We start from the raw sequence: 19011 nt of genomic DNA, 5'->3' as shown, positions 1-19011 counted from the left end.
CCCCGCCGTCTATCCTCCTGTATATCGCCTCGGATTCACTTCTCTGCACGTCCTACCTTCCAGTAAGTGGTCGCTTTTCTGTTCAGAGAGTTGTTGCTACTCTCTTCTTTGATCTCCTGTTGAGTTCGTAGGTGTTCAGAATGGTTTGATCCCTATTCAGCTGAATTCCTGAGACCAGACGAAATCCGTGTCTCCTACTCCTCCGCCATCTTGCTCCGCCCAGCCGGGATGGTTGGTTTCTTCTGAGGGCCATGAGAAAAGGATCTGTTCCAAGGATCTCTATCCTTGGCTTGTAGATGGCCATTTTCTTCCTGTGTCTTTGTATCATTTTTCCTACCTCCATGTCTATGTCCAAATTTCCTCCTCTTATAAGGACAACATTCGTATTGGATTAGGGCCTACCTAGTGACCTCATTTTAATTTAATTACCTATTTAAATACTGCATCTCCAAATATGGCTACATTATAATGTGCTGAGGGTTAGAACGTCAACATATGAACCTGTAGAGGGGACATAATTCAGCCCATAACATGGAGACCAGCTTTTCCAACATAGATCATATGTATTAAACTCTCAATCCCATTCCGCAGTAGCAGCCAGTTGATGTTAATAGAGCTCCCAGTTTATAGTTAAGCAGCCAGTTGCCCAAACAGCCTCAAGGTTCTGCCCATGCATGTACATTATTCAGATGGAGCAGGAAGGTTGGCTTGCCAGCCTGTTCTCTTGCCAGCCACTAAAAGAAGAGCCACAGGGCATGGACTGGCTTTTTTTTTTTTTTCTAACTACATGTTATTATAACTGTGATGAAACCATACTTTCTTCTTTGGAAATTGGCCCTTTCCTCATCTTGTAACGTGCTACAAGAAGTCTGAAGGGCTTTGATCGTTTTTATTACAGTTGAACTGTAGCTTAGATGAGTGTATATTTCAGGAGTATCCTGGGGCTGATATTTGTAAGGAGGCTCTGAACCGAGTGCCCATTGAGAGGATCCTGGGGAAAGCCACTGCAGCTCTTTTAGGGTTTCTGTGAAGATTAAGGAAAAGTTTACACTTGCTTTAAGAGAAAAATAGTTTTGCAGTTAGAAATCATTTGAAAGAGATGAAGTTCCAAGGTAGTATCAGGGGGTTCCAAGGTAGTATCAGGGGATTCCCAGGTTCTGTCTTTTGTGGGTATCTGCTATTTGTGTTAAAGTGAGAGGCTGGTGCTCCTTGAAGAAAATGTCACCTTACTCTATCGGAATGATTCTCAGGAGCTATAGGCTTCACTTTATTGTCTCTACCATTGATCAAAATGTTAAGTGTCTGTAATTTAGAACATCTTCTCTCCCATGACCCTCATAATTAGAAATGATCCTTTCCTGAATCAGGGTCTTCTTGGACTTATTCCTCGTTACTAAGATATGAATGCTGAATATAAACTTCAGCAGGTGGCATAGGGGTGTTTGGATTATTAGATAACAGTTTTATACTTTGGCCTGATTAGTATTAAGCATTTTTTTTTTTTAAAGATTTTATTTATTTGACAGAGACACAGCGAGAGAGGGAACACAAGCAGGGAGAGTGGGAGAGGGAGAAGCAGGCTTCCCCAGAGCAGAGAGCCCAATGCAGGGCTCGATCTCAGGACCCTGGGATCATGACCTGAGCCGAAGGCAGACCCTTAACGGCTGAGTCACCCACGTGCCCCAGTATTAAGCATCTTCTGTGTCACCTCATGGATTATGTTCCTTAAGTCTACAGGTCATCTGTAATTTCTGTAATACTGAGCTGAACTTTCAGGCCATTTTTTACTCTTGGCTTATCAGACACCAGAGACCAAGAAGCTGCTGTATTCTCAGAGGGAAGAATTAACAAACACATTATACAAATAATTTTGTATAATGTCATGACTAGTGAGTCACTGGAAGGATAGAAAGCTGTGGGGTCAAGAATAAAAACACTTGGAAAGAGAATTGTAGCTTGGAGGTGGAAATAATGTAGGGTTCAACCAACAGGGAAAAAATGGTTGGGGAAAATATTTTTCCTTTTTCATATTTAGACATAGACAATAGTAGCCAAATACCCTTGTGTGGGAGCTTATATCAGTTACAGACCATTAGATTTTGAATTATGATTTGATGCATAATCAAAACAGACAAAAATAATTGTTTGCCAAACATTTATTATTTTTTACACAGTCCAATCATTTCAACAAGAATGTCTCCAAAGTAGTATCAATAGGCCTCAAAGGATTGTGGGCTGATGACTCTCACCTAAGGGCCTCTAGGGACTTGCCCTTCTGTTCACAAATTTTCCCTTTCCCTCCCCCAAAATGCTGTGATCTCTTATTGGTTCTAGAGCTAAACAGATGTTTACAGGATCCTGAGCAGGTTTCCTCTCAGTTAAAATGAACAAAGGTAGTAATATTCTCAAACCCATCAAAGACTGGGGGAAAAGAACTGAGCACTACAGACTACAGTAGACAGTTTTAAAATTTGAACTCTGGAGTTGTTTGAGAAACACCTTGCTTTTGCTTCATGAGATTTTAAGTGCTTATGAAGTGTGAAAAAAAATCTAATTCAAATTCTAAGTCTTGAAGCTAAGTTTTTGAAAGTCTTGAAGCTAAATAAAGATACTTCTTCCAGTTATGGACTGATTTCAGAAGGAGTTTTTCTGTAGAAGTCACTCCCCCTGTGCTATTCAAGGGCTGTAAAATATCAGTCCCCTTGCAGAATCTGTGCTAATTATGCCACAAAAGCGAGTCTATTTGTAGGTAAATACTAATGTACTTTAGGCTCAAGAAGAAATGCCAAACTGGAACATTAAAAATATTTGAACTCTCCAAAAGATGGATCAGCTATTAAAAAAACAGACCCAGTTCTTTTGAATCTTAAATATTATTCTTGTTACTTTTGAAAGCAATAAATTAACGTTCCCCAAACAAAACTCCTTAAACAAATTAAATGATTTATATTTTTAAAAAATGCACACCACATCTGCACCAAAGAGCAAAGACACCCTGCAGTAAAGAATTATTTCAGGAAGAATAAAAGGCAAGAGTACAAGGTACATGAAATGAGTGTAGTTTAAAGTTTTGGGGAAAAAAAGATTTTGGAACATCAGAAAGTTCTCCCACAACCAGAAACATTTGAGTCATTTGGTATCCAGTGTTTCTCGTTTTCCTTTGCTGGAAGCTTTGGCAGGTGTCCGGATATTGGCAGCATCTCTTATGGGCGGTACTGTGATCTCTGCTCTTGGATGTACTCATACAGAGGGCTGGAGCGCACCGGGACACTGGCAAACTGACGCTTGCCCGGCTCCAGAGCCTGCTGACTGCCCTTCTCTCGGTCCTCCCAGACACCGCGCCGCCTCTTCTCCTCCTCCTGCTGGCGGCGCAGCTGTTCTTCCCTTTCCTGCCGGAGCTGCTCCTCCTCGCGGAACTTTCTGTTGCGCTGCTGGCGAAGCTGTTGCTCACGTTCCATCCGGCGAAGCTGCTGTTCCTCCTCGCGGAGCTTCCTGTCACGCTCCTGGCGGCGCAGCTGTTCTTCCCTTTGCTGCAGGAGCTGCTCCTCCTCGCGGAACTGCCTGTCGCCCTCCTGGCGAAGCTGTTTCTCACGTTCCCTGCGGCGCAGCTGTTCTTCCCTTTCCTGCAGGAGCTGCTCCTCCTCGCGGAACTGCCTGTCGCGCTCCTGGCGGCGCAGCTGTTCTTCCCTTTCCTGCAGGCGCTGCTCCTCCTCGCGGAACTTTCTCTCGCGCTCCTGGCGAAGTTGTTGCTCACGTTCCCTGCGGCACAGCTGTTCTTCCCTTTCCTGCAGGAGCTGTTCTTCCTCGCGGAACTTTCTGTCACGCTCCTGGCGGCGCAGCTGTTCTTCCCTTTCCTGCAGGAGCTGCTCCTCCTCGCGGAACTGCCTGTCGCCCTCCTGGCGAAGCTGTTGCTCACGTTCCCTGCGGCGCAGCTGTTCTTCCCTTTCCTGCAGGAGCTGCTCCTCCTCATGGAACTTCCTGTCGCGCTCCTGGCGGCGCAGCTGTTCTTCCCTTTCCTGCAGGCGCTGCTCCTCCTCGCGGAACTTTCTCTCGCGCTCCTGGCGAAGTTGTTGCTCACGTTCCCTGCGGCACAGCTGTTCTTCCCTTTCCTGCAGGAGCTGTTCTTCCTCGCGGAACTGCCTGTCGCGCTCCTGGCGGCGCAGCTGTTCTTCCCTTTCCTGCAGGAGCTGCTCCTCCTCGCGGAACTGCCTGTCGCGCTCCTGGCGGCGCAGCTGTTCTTCCCTTTCCTGCTGGCGCTGCTCCTCCTCGCAGAACTTTCTCTCGCGCTCCTGGTAAAGCTGATGCTCACGTTCCCTGCGGCACAGCTGTTCCCTTTCCTGCAGGAGCTGTTCTTCCTCGCGGAACTTTCTGTCACGCTCTTGGCGGCGCAGCTGTTCTTCCCTTTCCTGCAGGAGATGCTCCTCCTCGCGGAATTTCCTGTCGCGCTCCTGGCGAAGCTGTTGCTCACGTTCCCTGCGGCGCAGCTGTTCTTCCCTTTCCTGCAGGAGCTGTTCTTCCTCGCGGAACTTCCTGTCCCGCCTGTTGGCTTCCTTTTGCTCCTCTCGCTTCAGCAGTTCTTCAGCTGGGAATTGCCTGTCGCGCTGCTGCCAGGTCCTTTCTTTTTCTCGCGCTCTCTCTTCTTTCTGTTCATCCTGTAGGGGCCACCGATCCTGCTGGAATGGTCTCTCTCCAACCTGGGAATCTTCCAATTGCCGGATCTTTCCTTCATTCTCTCTGCGTTTGGAGTAAACCCTGTGATTACGAACTTCATTTTCTTTTTCTGGTTGCCACTGACATTTCAGATCACGGCGCTGATCCTCATCGTGGAATTGCCGCTTCCTGTCCAGGCGCTGCAGCTCTTCCTCCTCCAGATATTGCTTGTCGCACTGCTCGCGCCTCCTCTCCCGCTGCAGCTGCTCTTCCTCCCGCTGCAGCTGCTCTTCCTCGCGATATTGTCTCTCCCGCTCCTGGCGCCGCCTCTTCTCGCGTTCCTCTTTCTGCAGCTGCTCTTCCTCCCGCTGCAGCTGCTCTTCCTCCCGCTGCAGCTGCTCTTCCTCGCGATATTGTCTCTCCTGCTCCTGGCGCCGCCTCTTCTCGCGTTCCTCTCTCTGCAGCTGCTCTTCTTCCCCCAGCTGCTCTCGTTCAGCTGGCTTGGCGTACACTATGTGGCGGCGTCTCTGGCTTTCCTCCTCTGGTTGCCACCTCCATTTTTGGTCGCGGCGCTTCTCTTCCTGGAGTAGCTTCCTCTCGCGATCCTCTTGGAAGCTCTCCAACTGGAGCTGCCTCTCTTCACGGATCTGCTGCTCCTGCCCCCTCTCGAGTTGCTGGCGGCGCTGCTGCTCCTCCTCACCGAACAGTTCCCGCTCCTGCCGCTCCTCCGCTCTTAGCTGCCTCTCCCGCAGCTCCTGCAACGCGGGCCTGGCCGACAGCCTCTGGCGGCGCCTCTCGCTCTCTTCCTCCGCCTGCCACTGCCGTTTGAAGTCGCGGCGCTGCTCTTCCTCCTCCCTCTGCAGGCGTGCCTGCTCTTCCCGTTGCAGCCGTCGTTCGCGCTCCTCCGGGAGGGGCCGGAACCCGCGCTGCCATTGGCGGTCCGCCTCCTGTTCCCGGAGTTGCCGCTCGCCCTCCTGGCGCCGCCTCTTCTCCTCCTCCTGCTCCTGGCAGTGCCTCAGCTCCTGCCTTTGGGGCCTGGAGTAGACTTTGCTTTGACGAGCTTCCGCCTCATTTTCGAGCTGCCACTGCCACCTTGGGGTGCGGCTCTTGCCCCTATCACGGGCCTCTTCCTGTTCCACCTCCTCAGCCAGCTGCTCCTCGCGCCTGAGCTGCTCCTTCCGCCTCTCCTGTTCCAAGTGGGGCTCCTCGCTCCTCAGCTGCTCGCGTCTCTCCTCCTGCTCGCGCCTCAGCTGCTGCTCGAGTCTCTCTTCCTGCTCGCGTCTCAGCTCTTGCTCCAAGCGCTGCTCCTCGCGCCTCAGCTGCTCTTTCCGCCTCTCCTGTTCCAAGCAGGGCTCCCCGCCCCTCAGCTGCTCGCGCCTCAGCTGCTGCTCGCGTCTCTCTTCCTGCTCGCGCCTCAGCTCTTGCTCCAAGCGCTGCTCCTCGCGCCTCAGCTGCTCTTTCCGCCTCTCCTGTTCCAAGCGGGGCTCCTCGCCCCTCAGCTGCTCGCGCCTCAGCTGCTGCTCGAGTCTCTCCTGCTCGCGCCTCCGCTCTTGCTCCAAGCGCTGCTCCTCGCCCCTCAGCTGCTCGCGTCTCTCCTCCTGCTCGCGCCTCAGCTGCTGCTCGAGTCTCTGCTCCTGCTCGCGTCTCAGCTCTTGCTCCAAGCGCTGCTCCTCGCGCCTCAGCTGCTGCTCGCGTCTGAGCTGCTGCTCGAGTCTCTCTTCCTGCTCGCTCCTCAGCTCTTGCTCCAAGCGCTGATCCTCGCGCCTCAACTGCTGCTCGCGCCTCAGCTCTTGCTCCAAGCGCTGCTCCTCGCGCCTCAGCTGCTCTTTCCGTCTCTCCTGTTCCAAGCGGGGCTCCTCGCCCCTCAGCTGCTCGCGTCTCTCCTGCTGCTCGCGCCTCAGCTGCTGCTCGCATCTCTGCTCCTGCTCGCGCCTCCGCTCTTGCTCCAAGCGCTGCTCCTCGCGCCTCAGCTGCTGCTCGCGCCTCAGCTCTTGCTCTAAACGCTGCTCCTCCCTCCTCAGCTGCTCGCGTCTCTCCTCCTGCTCGCGCCTCAGCTGCTGCTCGAGTCTCTGCTCCTGCTCGCGTCTCCGCTCTTGCTCCAAGCGCTGCTCCTCGCGCCTTAGCTGCTGCTCGCGTCCGAGCTGCTGCTCGAGTCTCTCTTCCTGCTCGCTCCTCAGCTCTTGCTCCAAGCGCTGATCCTCGCGCCTCAACTGCTGCTCGCGCCTCCGCTCTTGCTCCAAACGCTGCTCCTCGCGCCTCAGCTGCTGCTCGCGCCTCAGCTCTTGCTCCAAACGCTGCTCCTCCCTCCTCAGCTGCTCGCGTCTCTCCTCCTGCTCGCGCCTCAGCTGCTGCTCGAGTCTCTGCTCCTGCTCGCGTCTCCGCTCTTGCTCCAAGCGCTGCTCCTCGCGCCTTAGCTGCTGCTCGCGTCCGAGCTGCTGCTCGAGTCTCTCTTCCTGCTCGCTCCTCAGCTTTTGCTCCAAGCGCTGATCCTCGCGCCTCAACTGCTGCTCGCGCCTCCGCTCTTGCTCCAAGCGCTGCTCCTCGCGCCTCAGCTGCTGCTCGCGCCTCAGCTCTTGCTCCAAACGCTGCTCCTCGCTCCTCAGCTGCTCGCGTCTCTCCTCCTGCTCGCGCCTCAGCTGCTGCTCGAGTCTCTGCTCCTGCTCGCGTCTCCGCTCTTGCTCCAAGCGCCTGAGCTGCTCTTTCCGCCTCTCCTGTTCCAAGCGGGGCTCCTCGCCCCTCAGCTGCTCGCGCCTCAACTGGTGCTCGAGTCTCTCCTGCTCGCGCCTCCGCTCTTGCTCCAAGCGCTGCTTCTCGCGCCTCAGCTGCTCTTTCCGCCTCTCCTGTTTCAAGCAGGGCTCCTCGCCCCTCAGCTGCTCGCGCCTCAACTGGTGCTCGAGTCTCTCCTGCTCGCGCCTCCGCTCTTGCTCCAAGCGCTGCTCCTCGCCCCTCAGCTGCTCGCGTCTCTCCTGCTGCTCGCGCCTCAGCTGCTCCTCGAGTCTCTGCTCCTGCTCCAAGCGCTGCTCCTCGCGCCTCAGCTGCTGCTCGAGTCTCTGCTCCTGCTCGCGTCTCCGCTCTTGCTCCAAGCGCCTGAGCTGCTCTTTCCGCCTCTCCTGTTCCAAGCGGGGCTCCTCGCCCCTCAGCTGCTCGCGCCTCAGCTGCTGCTCGCGTCTCTGCTCCTGCTTGCGCCTCCGCTCTTGCTCCAAGCGCTGCTCCTCGCGCCTCAGCTGCTCTTTCCGCCTCTCCTGTTCCAAGCAGGGCTCCTCGCCCCTCAGCTGCTCGCGCCTCAGCTGCTGCTCGCGTCTCTCTTCCTGCTCGCGCCTCAGCTCTTGCTCCAAGCGCTGCTCCTCGCGCCTCAGCTGCTCTTTCCGCCTCTCCTGTTCCAAGCGGGGCTCCTCGCCCCTCAGCTGCTCGCGCCTCAGCTGCTGCTCGAGTCTCTCCTGCTCGCGCCTCCGCTCTTGCTCCAAGCGCTGCTCCTCGCCCCTCAGCTGCTCGCGTCTCTCCTCCTGCTCGCGCCTCAGCTGCTGCTCGAGTCTCTGCTCCTGCTCGCGTCTCAGCTCTTGCTCCAAGCGCTGCTCCTCGCGCCTCAGCTGCTGCTCGAGTCTCTCCTCCTGCTCGCGCCTTCGCTCTTGCTCCAAGCGCTGCTCCTCGCGCCTCAGCTGCTCGCGCCTCAGCTGCTGCTCGAGTCTCTCTTCCTGCTCGCACCTCGGCTCTTGGTCCAAGCGCTGCTCCTCGCCCCTCAGCTGCTCGCGTCTCTCCTCCTGCTCGCGCCTCAGCTGCTGCTCGAGTCTCTCTTCCTGCTCGCTCCTCAGCTCTTGCTCCAAGCGCTGATCCTCGCGCCTCAACTGCTGCTCGCGTCTCAGCTCTTGCTCCAAGCGCTGCTCCTCGCGCCTCAGCTGCTCTCGTCTCTCCTGCTCACGCCTCAGCTGCTGCTCGCGCCTCAGCTCCTGCTCCAACGGCTGCCCCTCGCGCCTCAGTTCTTGCTTGCGTCTCTCCTCCTGCTCAAGCCTCAGCTCCTGCAGCTCACGCCCTTGCCTTTGCAACTGCTCCTCTTCCTGGAGCTCCCGCTCTCGTTGCTCTTGGCGCTCTAGCCTTTGCAGCTGCTCTTCCTCCTGGAGCTGGCGCTGCTCCCGCCTCTCTCGCCTTCGCTCTTGGTCAGGAAATTTCTCTGGCTCCCGACCCTTGCGCCTCTGCAGATACTCTTCCTCCTCCAGGCGCTCTTCCCGTTCTCGCCTCTGTGGCCGCTGCTTCTCTTCCTCAGCGAGCTCCCTCTCCAGTTCTTGCCTCTTCTGCCTGCGTTCTTCCAATTGTCTGTCCTGGGACCCAGATCTCCTTTGGTCTTCTTGCCTGGCATCTTGTAATGGGTTCTCCTTTCCCTCACACTTGGCCCCCTTCTCATCTAGCCCGGAAGCCTGGCTGAGAGCGTAATAACAAGCTTGAGCCACCTTGAAAACGAACAGCAGGAATTCATTGAAATCGACAAGCCCGTTACAGTCGCGATCCAGAAGTTCCAGGATCAGATCTACTGTCTCAGGATCATGTGGTCTCTATAAAAAAAAATGAAAAAAATTTTACAATGGGCTATTTACAGTAGTAAACTTTCATACAGACGATGAATATTTTGTAATATGCCGACACTCAGAAGACATTAAGAGCAATTAGAAAACATCCAATGTGTTCTCAAGTCTTGTCCCTATGTAAAATGTGAACACTTCATTTTAAAACATACATTTGTTGAAAATTTTTGTAAGTTGTAATTTAATGATCAAAAGAGTCCATGTTCTCTTGAGCTGGGTGAATAAGAATGAACTCATCTTCAAGAGAGAAATACGATGAAAATTTATGAAGTTTTACAGCAGTCATTTCTGTCTGAAATAGCCAGTACCCCTGTTCGATTTTTATCCCACGTTTGAAAACAGAACAAGACATTTATGTTAACATCATTTTACTAGAGAACAGGCTGATTTTAATTATTAAAATTTGGAAATAAATAAGTTCCTTCCAAGTTTAGTTTGATCTAACATGTTTGGTGATAACTTCCCATGAACAGTTCATTCACAATGATATTGCCATCAAGTACATGAAATAGTTGTTAGCAACTTCCTTAGTTCTCAGACTACAATGCCAGCTAAGTACTCAGAAATGAATGGAGGTGGGGGCGCCTAAGTGGCTCAGTTAAGTGCTAGACTGGACACTTGGTTTCTGCTCTGGTCATGATCTCAGGGTTGTGGGATTGAGCTGAAGGGGGCTCTGCACTCAGCACGAGTCTGCTCGTCCCTCTCCCTCCCCCCATACTTGAGTGCATGCAGTCTTTCTCTCTTATAAATAAATAAAATCTTTAAAAAAAAGAAATGAATAGGGAATGTAGTGTAGAGCTGTGATGGTACAAAATGGATATAAGTTACCATTCTTTGCTATGATCTCTCCTGAGAAGAAATCTTATAACCCTAAATCAATAGATTTTCTTTTCTTGTTCTTACCCGAAGGACATCTCCAAATTCCCTTTCAAGGAGGTTCTTCAGGTCTTTCTTGCTTAGTGCTGCCCCATCACAATCATGTGAGGCATATTGATTGAACATTTCAGTGATATTGAAGATGCTTCTCAGAAGTGGAGACATTTTTTTTTCCTTCCTTCAAGTTCAAGTAAATCTAGAAGAATAAAGTAGGATTCAGAATCACAACTGTTTCTGATCTTGGGGAGGCTTCATCCACACTTTCAGTCAGAGCAAAATTTACAACAGTATTTTCAACCTGGGCTTTCAAAACTTTTTATCTTTAAATATTGTACTTAGAAAGGGGAAGACAGATTTTGAGAAATTTCAAGCCAGGAATTATCTTCGGACTATCTTGTAGTCAGCTTTTGATTGTCCCCTAAATCTGGATTATCCATATCCTTTCCTTCTCTCTCTTCCTGCTCTCTAGCATAGGTCAGATCAGATAGTGAAGAGTGTAGAAATTTACATTTGTTATGTTGTCACTCATAAGTATCTTCCTCTAAAGTTGAATAAAGAGAATAGGTGAAAGCCAAAAGGTAAAGGAAGATTTAAAAGTATCTTAAAGTGGATAGAAGCCATGTAGATCTAATTGTGGCAGCAAAACATTTGGTGGTAACCAGAAAAATAAAAAGGGAATGTGGATTATTTTCCAACCTTATAGTACATGCATCTATGAGGACAATTCATAAGCCACCAGTTTTAAGAGTAAGCACCACTTCTTCCTAGTCAAGGATGGCATTATAATATTCAGATATAACAATGCAGAAAACAGAGTACATGTTATCTGCATTAACCCAGATATGTTGCAAATACTCAGTTATTGGCTGGCTTCTTTAATTACTTCCCAACTCCAATACCTCAGATGTCATAACTACATGAAGATGGCCCATATTGAGTAGAACCAATATAGGAAGAGTACTGAGGGTTGACGATCTATTGAGATGGCAGTTTTAGGAAGAAGAACCCCATCAGAGTTACACATGACATCCTCCAACCCCTGATATGCAAACAAACTTATAGAATTCAAAGCCTTGGGAGAAGAGCCATGTTTCCATTTGAATGATGACTTTAGCTATAAGATGGCATGGAGTTAGTGGGAGTTGGACATCACTGTAAGATACTGATCCTTTCTGGCACACAGACCCTCCTCTCCCCCACTGAACATCTACTATAGCTGGAAATGAATCGTACAGAAGAACATGATCCCATTGACTGGGACTTACCCACTTCACCAAAGGAAGTTGAGCCCTCGCTGACACTGCTGGCAAGTGTACTGGACAGTTGGGAGCTGGACCTTTTATAGGGGATTTAATTGTGCCCTGAAGAGCAACTTGGGAAGGAGACACCCACTCTGTGGGATGGCCTGATTCATTCTTAACCAAGCCCAGCTCCACCTCTGTCTCCATGAAGGACTTGTTTATCTCACTATTTGCTCACGTAGTTATTTGGCATGAGGTTCACAGACCTTGCTTTCTGACAGTTAAGGTACTAGTCCTACCTAACATGAATGGATAGACTATTTGACAGAATCTGTAATTTTCTTGAAGTGCTAAAATTAAGTAAAATAATGAAATAAAGAAATTAATGTTCAGAATCTTAGTTATGACTTCACAAAAAAGTAGTAATCTCTAAGCCATTTGCAGAGTGGAGTTAAACAGAAAGTTTAGCCTCAATTGATGAGAACAAATTAATATAGCATAAGGAATTGTTTTCAGTTTTTTCTCTAAAAATGCAGGTGGGAAAAAGTTTGCATTTATATTTTTGGGTCTAATGATGATTTTCCTACAGATTGGGGATTACCTCCATGGTAAGCAATTTTGGCACCTGAAAATATGTTTTCATTAATTGTTCATAAGAGAACATGAGATCTATAAAATTTCATTCTTAGGATATTACATCTAAATGAAGTTTGCTCATTTCTTTTCTCGTTAGCATATCAATGCCCCTGGAGAAAAAGAGCTGGTGTAATGCATTATTGTAGATATAATCATCCTACTCAGCCTAAGTTACTAATGATTATGACACCTAAACACTTGAGTCTGCTTCTCCTGGAAGCACATTAAGGTAATCGGTCATTCTAGCCCATTATATCTGTCAGGGCTTTCTCAACCCTGGCGATCATTTGCAAATCTCAGCGTTGTTTTAATGTAAGGAACTGGATTTTATCCCTGGTGTCAGTGACTTCCACCCTTAGATTTCAGACTATATGAAACTTTGGTTCACAATAGGTTTATGGAGACTATTAAATGATTCAATGGCTTTCAGCATTTCTATCTCTCCTTTGTCCAACACATCCAACTATTGGTTTTCTGAATTTTGAGGAGACTTTGTATGGCCCTTTAATAGAATGTGAAGATTGAGAACCTAAATCTTGATGGTTAGTACATTATGTGCAGGTTCGTCCAAATGATAATAGAGTTGATTTCTGTTTCTCCCCTCACTTGCTGCTATTCCAGAGGTGGGTGAAGAGGAAAGTGGACGTGATAAGTGGTGAGAAGACAATTGTAAGCCTGGCTCATTTCTGCATCCTTAAGGACTTTAGCACTGAAGCCTATGATCTAGGGATTTTCCTAGAACTGTCACTGTTTCTTGGGATCAGGTAGCAAACTTAATGTAATAAAGTACTTAGTGAAGAGTGAACATTTTTCTTTTTACCTTTCTATTTAGAGGTTTATATAGTTCTCTTAATCTTTGGATTCTAGGATAGAACCATCATGATAGAACCATCACGAGCACTGTGTACAATGTAACCACAGATAATCTCAGAATCTCTATTTCTCACAGAGGGATAGCCTTATTTATGGGTGTCCTTCAAGGAATTCCCAGGACAAACCTTGCTTTATATCTGATTCTGTTGTCATCCACCAGTGTGTGATCTGTTGGGAACCTCAACCCAGGTGGTGGGATGCATTTGTCTGATTCCATTATCTTCCTGTAGTCAGTACACTCAAAAGGAGACTGGACAGAAGTTAGGTTCTATGAGAATAAAGGGAAAGTATTAATTATTCTAAAATCATGGTCGAGCAAGCAAAATAATACAGAGGCAAACTTCCCCCGCAAAGCGCTTCTGAATAGCCTTGAGAAAATGGCTGAAATGGCTTTCATAGTAACAGAAAAACTCCTTCTCCATTATGAATGAAGCTTGATATATAATCCAGTGATGGCTGTCTTACCTACTGTTGTTTAAAATCAGCACAACATAAGGCAAAATATTTAGAAACCTGAAAAACCTAAGCTTATCTTTCTTGCTGCACTTTGTCCATCATCAGAAAGATTATAGGTAGATTCAAATGCTAAATTCTAAAATCAGGTTTGATATTATCCTAATGAAGTGGCCCTCATTACTATATAATATTCTTTTATTTAACACAGTATCGTTATTTTAAAATCCTGTTTATCCTAACCAGCAGCTCCTCAGTTTCACAGAGTGTTGGGATTTATCAAAAGACACATTGAATGGGAAAAATGAATTTAATTTTCATAATTTGATGAATACTCTGAATGAAGGAAGCAGGCATCTTTGGTTGGTTAGATGGAGACTTTATGATGTCTATTATAGAGAGGCTCACAGCTGCCATATGAAAGAAGGGCCATAGGTCCTCAGGGGCCAAGGTGCTGTGTGACATTCTCTATTAGACTTAGATCTGCTCCTAGTGCAATGGTAAATCACTCTTTGCGATGAGATAAGAGTATCTGTATCTAAAGAACTAAAAAAAAATTTTTTTTGAGAGAGCTTTTACTTCTGACAGTAAGGCATAACATAAAGGAGATTGGGAGCTGTGGCTTTACACTTAGTAGAAGTTTGGGTTGTGGGATAAAAGTCACAGCCTCCCAGGGCGCCTGGGTGGCTCAGTCATTAAGCGTCTGCCTTTGGCTCAGGTCATGGTTCCAGGGTCCTGGGATCTAGCCCCGCGTTGGGCTCCCTGCTGAGTGGGAAGCCTGCTTCTCCCTCTCCCACTCTTGTTGCTTGTGTTCCCTCTCTTGCTGTGTCTCTCTCTGTCAAATAAATAAAATCTTAAAAAAAAAATAAAAAAATAAAATCCTGTTTAAAAAGAAGCTTCTGACATAATGTTTGGATAGGGAAGTAATTTTTATTGTTTTCTAGTTCCTTAAAAGTTTGGTAAATGCCAAAGAATGTAGAAAACTATCAAGACCTAACATATTGGTTCAGTCTATTTTTTTTTAAGACCAACATGGATCCTTAAAATGTAGCAGTGTTCACTCATCATGCTTCATCAAAAAAGAATAATCTGAGGACTCCCATTCTGTTTATATAGACAGAAAAATCTCATTATCTTTCTTTTATAAGACTGGAGACTGAAGCACTGAAAGGTCAGAGAATACTAACTATACTGACTGGCCCAGGAACGACCCAAGTGCCTCTGCTCCATTCTGCAAGAATGGTCCTTCTTTATCAAGGGTTAATGCTGCTGGGTCCAGAGCACAGTTACAGTATTGTACTGTTACTTGGCTTTGAGACTTGGGCTCTTCATTACGGAGGAATTGAAAGGAAAAAATAAAATTTATATCACTCAGATGCTTTAATATTGTGTCAATCATGAAGCCTTGTCCATGCTGAAATCTCTCAGGGTAGAGCTCTGCTGGATTAATAGAACTAAGGAAGTATTAGGTTTTCCTTGTCTATATCCCAGTCAAAGGCTCATGTCCCATTTTCTGTTGTCAGAACCCAGAAAAAGTAGGTAATAGATTTGACATTCTGTGGCATTCTACCAGGACCAGCCCTGTCTTTGCTTTACTGGAAAACCACCAAAGTGAAAATTTAGGTGAAGCAGAGAAAGTACCAGTGTGATCGTCAGCCTAATGGGCTTCTCCAGAACACAATATGAGCCATGATGTGGAACTCTGGGAAAATGTCCAAGTAGGGTGATTTTATTTTATTTATTTATTTTTTAGTTTTTTAAAGATTCATTTATTTCAGAGAGAGAGGGAGACATCGCATGTGAGAGAGCGTGGCTGTGGGGGGAGGGGCAGAGGGAGAGAATCCTCAAGCAGACTCCCCACTGAGTGTGGAACGCCACATGTGGCTCCATCCCATGACCCATGAGATCATGACCTGAGCTGAAACCAAGAGTCTGTCACTTAACTGACTGAGCCACCCGGGCACCCCCAAATAGGGTGATTTGAGATGGCTTAAAAATTAAGTTTGGTAAGCTCTCTAAACATCTCTCCAATGAAGACTTTTTTTTTTAAATTATGTGTTAAACTTTTCAAGTTTTCCTATTGTTTCTTCTTATTCACTGATCCACCCAATGGGACCCCACCTTTGCCAGTCTAAGACCTAATATATTTTCTCTGAGGCTCTGTACAAGTTCCATCTCTTCCCAAAACCTTCCTTGACCTTTGCATATAATAATCTTGCAATTAAAAAAAAATTAACACAGCATGCGTAGTCAGCATCACACAATCTAGCACTAGTTAATGTGTATTTTCCACATTTTTTTCTCTAATTTAATGACGGCTTGTTTTGTCTTCTCAGTTAGGTTTTAAGTTCCTTGAAGGCAATGCTGTATCTTTTACTTTGACTAGGTGTTTAGTAAAATCCTTGCTGATATGATATAATTTTATCGCATTGCAGCAGTTTAAATGGCCAGCAGGTTAGAATGAGATGAGTTGCTTGATCTGGGATGGATTTCTGTGGGTTTGGGGATGAGGGCACACACCATAATGGGAGTCAGCCCTTCTGGGGCCTCTTTCTAGTTTCGCCACATATGGGACAGATGATGGAAGAGGCATTTCTCCACCCCTCTATGCCTTCCCACATGCCCATCACTTCACCCCTCTGTTAAGTTAGGAGCTGTAAGATATGAATCCCTTCCTCAGAGGGGAGCTGTGATAATTATGGCTTGTAAAGCATTTGTGGTTCTTAGATATAAGAGGGCTAATTATTATGATCATTAATAATTCTTAATTTTTATCTTCTTTAAGGTAAATTATTCTTACTTTAATTATACCCCCACCCTGGTGGTAATTATACCTCTGAGAGTCAGCAGATGCTTTCATCTTACATCATGCCATGCAGGGTGACTGGGCATGAGTGCCCAGGGAGGGTACTTCTACCTTCTGCTCACTCCTGCTCTCACCCAGAATAGCAGAGAGCCCCTGGCTTTCTTTGTCATTAAACTGGTCATAGATTTCAAGTGATTTGTTTTCTCTGTTCTGTAACTGTATATCCTAACCAGCAGCTCCTCAGTTTCACAGAGTGTTGGGATTTATCAAAAGACACATTGAATGGGAAAAATGAATTTAATTTTCATAATGTGATGAATACTCTGAATGAAGGAAGCAGGCATCTTTGGTTGGTTAGATGGAGACTTTATGATGTCTATTATAGAGAGGCTCACAGCTGCCATATGAAAGAAGGGCCATAGGTCCTCAGGGGTCAAGGTGCTGTGTGACATTCTCTATTGGACTTAGATCTGCTCCTAGTGCAATGGTAAATCACTCTTTGGGATGAGATAAGAGTATCTGTATCTAAAGAACTAAAAAAAAGTTTTTTTTGAGAGAGCTTTTACTTCTGACAGTAAGGCATAACATAAAGGAGATTGGGAGCTGTGGCTTCACACTTAGTAGAAGTTTGGGTTGTGGGATAAAAGTCACAGCCTCCCAGGGTGCCTGGGTGGCTCAGTTGTTCAGCGTCTGCCTTTGGCTCAGGTCATGGTTCCAGGGTCCTGGTATCGAGCCCCGCGTTGGGCTCTCTGCTGAGTGGCAAGCCTGCTTCTCCCTCTCCCACTCTTGTTGCTTGTGTTCCCTCTCTTGCTGTGTCTCTCTCTGTCAAATAAATAAATAAAACTTAAAAAAAGAAGTCACAGCCTCCCAAAGGTGGAAAAGAGCACTGTCAGCACAGGCGGGCACGCTCCAGTCTGCTTTGGAATGTTTTCTCTAGGCCCAGACGTTCAACATTCACCTGTGTCATGATCCAGCTATTGAGCCCCACTCTCAGGTGTTTCAGCCCCTTGAATCCCACCCCATCCCTGATGTAAGGATGGAAGTGGAACAAGGAGGAGGCCAATGTTCAGAATTTTTCATGGTTTTCATTCTGACCCTTCCCCTGCAGAGGGACACATTCTTCCCTGGTCAGCCTCTGCCACCCTCCAGCAACCTTCTTTCAGTTGCCTTCCTTTCCTCATTTCTCTTCTCTTCTTTTGAAAAAAATTTCCATTTCTCTACTGGTCAAGGTTCTTGTCCCTTTGGCTCAAATGATCTGAATGGGCTCCTAGCATTTTTGGAGACACAGAAGACAGGCTGTGTGTTTCTCCATTCTTCCCTCCTGTATTTTTCTCTTTGGCCCACAAGCATTAAGTCCTTGTTCTGCGCCAAGCGTGGTGCCAGACACCGAAACTCTCACCACCGGGCGCTTCACCCTGCCCCCTGATGATTTGGAGTGGGACATGGTAATTCCAAAAATAAGGCTATGTGTTAGTATTTGCTTGTATATGCAAAAAAGGTTTTTCTAAGAACACACACAAGAAAACTAGTAACAGCAGTTACCTGTAGGGAGAGAAATGAGAAAGCATCTTTTTACTGTTTACTTTCTTATACTTTTTGATATTTGAACCATGTGAATGTGTTATCTATTCAAGAATTAAATACATTAAATCCTAAAAACAAAAGTTTAATTCCAAGAGAAAAGAGAAACAAAGAGAAGGTAGCTAGCAGAATATGAGATAGGGGGAAATAAACATTTTATTCTAAGATGTAAAAGAGCCGAACAGAAGAGTTTCTAGGAGTCGGTGCTTCTAGAAGACAAGAATGCATCTTATTTACTCATTTGGTATTGCATCTGGCAGGGTACTTGGGATATATAAATATTTTTATTATTTCTTATTTATTTTTATTTTTTTAAAAAAGATTTTATTTTTATTTTTCAACAGAGAGAGAGAGAGTGAGAGAGGGAACACAAGTAGGGGGAATGGATGAGGGAGAAGCAGGCTTCCCACAGAGCAGGGATCCCAATGTGGGACTCGATCCCAGGACCCTGGGATCATGACCTGAGCCGAAGGCAGATGCTTAATGACTGAGCCACCCAGGCGCCCTAAATATTTTTATTTTATATATATGTTATAAATATACATATAAGAATATATATAAATATATAAAAATATGTATATTATATATATATAAATGAAATGAAATAGCCCTTAAAATGTTTAAACTTTAAAACTCACTAAAGTGGTTGCACACTAAACATTCATTTTAGCCTTTTAGCAATTCTGTCAGATGTGTAATTGGAATTTTTCAGAAAGTTCTTTGAAGCTTTTCCTTATCTGCAGATGAGTGTGCTATGGATGTTGCTTCTCTAGGTGTCTAACCAACCCCACCTGGCTCTGGGCTCTCAGTTGGCTTGCTGTCAGGTCTGGTCAGAGAGTACATCATTAATGGCTCATCTATAACTGCATCGTTTGAAAGCATTTCCCAAATTACAATAAAAAGTGCTTTCCGCAGCACAAATTGAGTCTTTGAAGTGAACCATATCCTGTATAGGTGTTACAAGTGGGGAATGATTGCAACTTCTCATAGAGCAAAATTTTTCTGACATTAATGTAATCCCTCCTTTCAGTGCCAATATATTTCAAAATCAGATTTAGGGTTCTTTTTTCATGTTTTTCAAGGTGCAAAAGTCTTTGAAAGTCTCTGAATGCAAAATAGTGCTTGTATAACCTTACCTGTCCCATGAATGTCCATAGCATCTAGCTCCTCAGGTAATCAAAAACTTTCGCTAAAAACCTGGTAAATGGAAGGCACTGCACTGGGTGAAAAGAAGACATCATCCTGGGCATTCAGAGAGTGTGATATAATTGTGAAGTCTGGTTGTAATCCAAACGTGATCTATGAGTTACAGAAGGAAGGC

At 46.8% G+C, this 19011-nt stretch overlaps 1 protein-coding gene across 3 annotated transcripts; it reads right to left on the bottom strand.

The window, feature by feature from the left end:
* Positions 1–3203: 3203 nt before the first annotated feature.
* On the bottom strand, positions 3204–10265 carry TCHH (trichohyalin). Of its 3 annotated transcripts, none has more exons than XM_088022906.1 (8): positions 10128–10265; positions 8650–9194; positions 7945–8334; positions 7171–7215; positions 6581–7026; positions 6011–6070; positions 4808–5191; positions 3204–4774 (listed from the first exon to the last, which is right to left on the bottom strand). In XM_088022906.1, exons 1-8 carry the CDS (start codon positions 10263–10265, stop codon positions 3204–3206), a joined length of 3579 nt encoding a protein of 1192 aa, XP_087879032.1. The 3 variants fall into 3 exon arrangements, with proteins under 3 accessions (XP_087879032.1, XP_087879030.1, XP_087879031.1); XM_088022904.1 differs by adding exons at positions 5252–5391; positions 5494–5651 and having other exon boundaries at positions 3204–4670; positions 4752–5122; positions 5790–7197; positions 7639–8487; positions 8683–9194; XM_088022905.1 differs by lacking the exon at positions 6011–6070 and adding exons at positions 6193–6258; positions 8408–8619 and having other exon boundaries at positions 3204–5814; positions 6583–7197; positions 7927–8308; positions 8677–9194.
* Positions 10266–19011: the final 8746 nt, after the last annotated feature.

This window comes from Eumetopias jubatus, unplaced genomic scaffold (assembly GCF_037043125.1).
Source record: "Eumetopias jubatus isolate StellerSeaLion01/CBP00866 unplaced genomic scaffold, mEumJub1_p1.0 scaffold_4, whole genome shotgun sequence".
Classification (NCBI taxonomy): Eukaryota; Metazoa; Chordata; class Mammalia; order Carnivora; family Otariidae; genus Eumetopias; species Eumetopias jubatus.
Note: the sequence above shows the minus strand (reverse complement) of the source record. Positions and strands in the feature narration are given on the sequence as shown.

What these genes read in the sequence shown, in the direction of transcription:
- TCHH (XM_088022904.1), bottom strand. Translation starts at nt 10,265, where the DNA reads ATGTCTCCACTTCTGAGAAGCATCTTCAATATCACTGAAATGTTCAAT. An exon ending in CAGGAGCAGAGACTCGAGGA is followed by an intron (nt 7,198 to 7,638) that starts GCAGCTGAGGCG and finishes GCAGCAGCTGAG; the next exon opens with GCGCGAGGAGCAGCGCTTGG. An exon ending in GGAGAGCTTCCAAGAGGATC is followed by an intron (nt 5,123 to 5,251) that starts GCGAGAGGAAGC and finishes AGCTGGGGGAAG; the next exon opens with AAGAGCAGCTGCAGAGAGAG.